Source organism: Lipotes vexillifer, unplaced genomic scaffold, assembly GCF_000442215.2.
Source record: "Lipotes vexillifer unplaced genomic scaffold, Lipotes_vexillifer_v1.1 scaffold1639, whole genome shotgun sequence".
NCBI classification, from domain to species: domain Eukaryota; kingdom Metazoa; phylum Chordata; class Mammalia; order Artiodactyla; family Lipotidae; genus Lipotes; species Lipotes vexillifer.
Window position 1 is genome coordinate 216,489 of NW_006782296.1, and position 4,993 is coordinate 221,481.

Genomic DNA, 4,993 nt, shown 5'->3' on the forward strand with positions numbered 1-4,993 from the left:
GGGAAAGAGGCCAATCTGTGGAGGGGTTTTCAACCTCAGGGGAAATTGAGAGTGCGCTGTAAGCTGGGCAGGGGGAGGTGGACATCAGATCTTGCAGGGGAGAAATCGGGGAAGGAGGAGCCCTGGGAGGCACGCGTGTTGGGGCTGCAGGAGGATGGGGCAAAGCGAGTCTGATGAAGGCAGAGTGAGTGTGTCAGAGTGTCGGCGAGCGGCGCTGAGCGGATCCGGGGCACCGCGACTCTCCAAGGCGGGCGATCAGATTCACCTGTAGCCGGGGCTGATCACGCGCGACCTTCCCTTGAACCCCGTCAGGAAATCACCGCGAAATCCTTCATTCCCATAAATTAAAGACGACCACGGTAGCAACGACAGGTTGGGGGCAAACAAGAGTGGCCTTGCAGCTGTCCTTGCCAGCAGGGGTCTTTAACACCCCCTGGCCCCAGGGCGGGAGTCGTTGGGATGAGTTAATATCACAGCTGTCTCCTAAATCAGTTTTGTGCTGTGAACCAACAGAAAGTCTCAGGGTAGGAGCCGAGGACCCCGCTTTCCTGACCATTTCCTTGAGCAAATCAGCTCCACTTCCAGTAATGGGGAGTGATGGGGGAGCAGCTGGGACTGGCAGAGGAAGAAGGGGAGAGGGCAGAGAATGTTCCTTTGGAAACAAACTTTCAGTAACTTTCTGTTACCGGACCCCCCTGGCCAGGCCAGCCAGTATGGGACACATTTACCGGGCATGACTCACCCCCTACCCCAGCCTCTCTGGCAGATCTCTGAGCTCCAGGCTCCTAATTAATGGCAACTGGATTTCAGGACCAACAATGAATGCGAGAAATTCCCACATCTTATAACCCAGACTCAGGAATTTCTGAGACGGCGTATTTGAAATATTCAATTTCAGTGTCCCCCATAACATAGAGCTATTTATCAGATTCTATGTTCTGAAGTCTGGTTCTAGAAATATGGGCCTAATACCATTCATACCTGCTATTTATCGAACTCATGTGCCAGGCACAGTGTTAATCTCACAGATCACAGAATTTGACCTTCACAGTGACTCCATATGGAGAGTGATATTGTTATAGTCCCATTTTACAGCTGGGGAAACAGAGGCTCCAAGAATTTAAGACCTTTCCCAAAGTCAAGCAGCCAAAAGTGGCAGCGCCGACCCTGCAGCCTGACTGCCTGATTGTGAAGCACGATGGAAAACACACTTCTGAGCAATGCTGGTTAACCTTCCAGAGACGGCTTAGCAGGGGCCAGGGTGAGGTGCGTGAGACACGATGAATGCAAAATGCAAGGGGTGCCAAAAACCTCAGTAATCAAGAGAAAGAATATCTTAACGCAAAGTTTTAAAAAATCAAAATTAATACAAAAATCCACAATGAGCAGAATGTCAAAATTTAAAATAGAGAATGCAACCAGTGGCTCAGGATTTGTAGGGTGGGGTGGGGGTCTTCGTGGGTTTGTCTCTTGTGAACTGAACTCCAGACTCCTGGAGTTGGTTGTGAGCCTTGTGCATCGCTTTCCCTTTTCTTTAGGCTCTTACAAAACTGACCTTTCCTGCCTCCTTCCCCTTCAGTTAAATTCTGAAGGAAGATGCAAGCAGCCATGCAATAGAGGTTTCCATGCTGACCAGAGAGGGTCTGGAACCCCAGAGAATGAATGAGAGTCAGCTTGCTGTGCCCTGTTTTGTGCGACTGCTACTCCTGCTGCTGCTTCTGAGGGAACCTCGAGGGAGAGCCCAGGCTCCCTCCTGGGTGGGAAACTCCCCCCACCAGAGGCTGACCCTATGAAGAGGGTGCTCTGGGGTGGCCAGCTGCTTGGCAAGTGAGCAGCGCCATCCATGGGCCACTCGCCAAAAGGAAAGATGGTGCATTTGGGTCTTGCTGAAACACGGAATGAGCTTGCCTAAGCCCAGCCCTTGCCTTTGCCCATGCCTTCCCAATGCTCTTGGCTCACAGGTCCCTGGAAAATGGCTGGATGAAGCCAAGGTGGATGTGGGCAGAGGTGGAGGAGCCACAGTGGCAGGCGCCAAGGAGGGGAGAGCTCTTCAACTAGGCGCAGAGCCAAGTGGCTGACAGCTCATTGGAGAGGAGAAGCAGAAAGTGCCCCATTCTCTGCAAATCTCCATCCAGGCTTAGGAATAGTTCAGGGTTTAACTGGCTGGGGATTTAAAGGGCCCTTCTATTTAGCAGCCAGGAAGGCTGTGGTTTTTATCATCCACTGTGAGCACAATGAGGGGCTTCTTCAAGCATGGAGACCAGATATTTCAAAGTGAGGATTCTGCTTGAAATCTCCTGAAGGGTGAGGGATTCGGGGTCTGAAGTCTGGGGTTTGAGCTTTCTTCTAGGGTGACCAACTGTCCCGGGGACACTGGACTTTCAATGCTAAAACCAGAAAAGTCCTGGGTACGTCGAGATGAGTGGGTCACTCTGTTTTGACTCCATGCTAGCAGAGATCCCCTCAGACTTTTCAGTTTCTCCTTTTGCACGTGTAAAGAATCAAGTCACTGACAAGACCTGCTGTACCAAACTCGAAAACTTGTGGGACTCAAAAGAGTTATCGTATGTTTCCTGCAGCGCCTCGAACCCCCTAGATCACAGCACATCCACTGCCGGAAAGGTCTCTGCTGGCTTCTCCTCACTCTCAGTCTGAACTCTTTGGGGGTGAGACCACCTTATTCATCCCCGCAGTCCCAGGACCTCTGCCAATGCTTGGCAAAAAAAAAAAGATGCTCGGGAAATCTGCTACTTTGAAAGCGCTTCATAAAGCAAAGCAGAGAGTGTTTTCGTTGGTTAGTCAGTCCTCTCATTTGCTGCCTGCCCCTTGTTAGCCCCATGAAAGGTCTTCTGTAGGTTCAGAAAGACAGATGTGCCCCAAGGGCGGCCGTCAGGAGGACGTAGTGGGGCAGTGGGGGCAGGAGGCAAGGGCACTGTCTTGTTCCGGGCAAGGTGGGGACAGGAAACCAGACAAAAGGTGAATGGGCAGTGAGAGAGGCTGTGGGGGGGGGGGGGGGTCCCACGGGGAAATGAGGAAACAACAGGTCCTCCCAACCAGGAGGAGATGGACTTTAGCTGGGATCTGAACAAGCAGGTCAGCTCCATCATCTGACCTCTGCTGCTCCAGCGCCGAGCAGGGCTTTACCTGCATTCTGAGGTCCAGTGCTTGCCCTTTGCTGCCTGCCTCCCTGACTTTCTCCAAGACTGGCGATCCCTCAGGAGGGCTCCTCAGAGGAGTGGCCTTTTGGGGGGGTCACCCAGACCTTAGCATGCTGAGCTGCCCCTTGGCCTGGGCACAGCCCAGCTGCAGAGGGCGATACCTCATGGGCAGTCTGCCCCAAATCTTTCTGCCTGCCTCTTGCGTCCCTGCGCTATGTCTGCTTCTCTCCCTCTAGACTCCTGGAGACACGGAGTCCTGGTTCTACTTGACTGCCCGGGGTCCCAGCCTTGGTCCTAGCCCTCTGAGCCTTGGTCTCAGCTGACTCCTCTGGGGAGCAAGCCCTGGGGCTCTGGGACCATTTGGAGCTGGCTGGGGCATGGTGGGGAGAAGCGTGACCCATAGGCAGCCTGGTTCAGGAAAGCCCCTCTCCAGCCCTTGCCAGCCTGTACCCAGAGGCTCCGTCCCACATGTCCTTCAAATCTTTGTGGATCCTGTTTCGTTCTCTTGCCGGCACATCCTTCCCAAGGCCCAGGAGAGCTGAGGACACAGACATAGCCTCTGTCACCAGAGAATCTTAGAACTCTGAGTAGAAGCAACCCCAAAGGTAACTGTTCTAAGTCTCCTGCCTTTGGGTAGATTAGATCATATTGTTCTGCATTCATGGTCAGGATACCTAGGCTCAGAGAGGGCAAGCAACCTCCTCAAGGTCACACAGCAAAGGAACGGTCAGCTGTTCCTCAGGCACTTACCTGAACTCTCCTTTTTCCGCCTGGTTGACTTCTTCTCCGTCCCACTGGCAGTGCTCCCAAGGACCTCGTAGTCCTCGCCTGGGCCTCCCGTGGTGTCCACCAGGCCTGGGCTGCTGGCCCCCATCTCCTTGGAGCCCCCTGCTGGGCCCGGGTTGAGCCTATGCCGGGCCTCTGAGACAGGAAAGTGCCAGTCGGGAGGTTGTGGGAAGGCGGGGTGCTGCTCAGTGAAGCCGCGCTCCTCCCGGGGCAGGCTGTGTGGGGTGGCTGCCAGGCAGGAGGCTGAGAAGTCAGGGTACGCTGCCGTTGCTGTCCCTGGGAAGTCTGGTTTCTGGTGGAAGGAGAATGGGGTTGGCGGGTAGTGGGGGAGGCCTGAGGCCCCACTGCCTTCTGAGTGAGGGTTTCGAAGGCAGCCCCAGACCGGGGCCGGGGGATGGGGGCCCCTCATGCAGCTGCTGGCCACTGGATCCATCTGCTGTCTGATGCACGCCTCAGTCCTTTCAAAGGCTGCAGTCTTACACTTTTTATATTCAAAGTGTTAAAAATGCAAAAAAAAAAATTTTTTTTTTTAACAGGAGGGAAAAAGGTTCAACAGAAAATTCACCCCAGGAACCAAAACAAAAACCAAAGCTAAAGTTGTTCCTTACAGCTACGCACACATGTGTCTCGTCACACATACGTGTGCCCGCACCTATGCTGGACTTCGTTCCTGGCTTCCTGGTCCCCCCCTCCGACACACCAACCTGCCTAGTGGGGTCCCCTGTACGTGTATTTGTCGCCGATGACACTAAACATTTTCACTGTTCCAGCCCAGACGCACCAGCTGATGAGTGCTTGTCTTGGAGCCCGCAGCAAATGCCTGCAAAGAGCTGGTCCAGGGCTGCTGAGACACACTTTTAAATCCTTCGGTGGGGAGAGAGTGACAGATTTCTGAAGTGAAATGTGAGAGAGGAGAGGGAGGGGTTAACCAGCACACACACGATCCCCTCCAACCAAAACCCGAGCAGGCAACTATTAATCATCAGAAACCTTATATGCACATCTAATGGGATTTGCAGATGGAGTCTTTTAAAGAAACATTGTCTGTA

At 53.4% G+C, this 4,993-nt stretch overlaps 1 protein-coding gene across 1 annotated transcript in view; it reads right to left on the bottom strand.

Moving 5' to 3' along the window:
- The window catches only part of MEOX1 (mesenchyme homeobox 1), a 17,372-nt gene extending 12,596 nt beyond the window's left edge, over positions 1-4,776 (bottom strand). Inside the window, exon 1 of the mRNA XM_007455079.1 lies at positions 3,909-4,776. Coding sequence (XP_007455141.1) covers positions 3,909-4,377 — 469 coding nt within the window. The 5' untranslated portion in view covers positions 4,378-4,776. The remainder of the gene's footprint in view (positions 1-3,908) is intronic.
- Between the last annotated feature and the right edge of the window lie 217 nt (positions 4,777-4,993).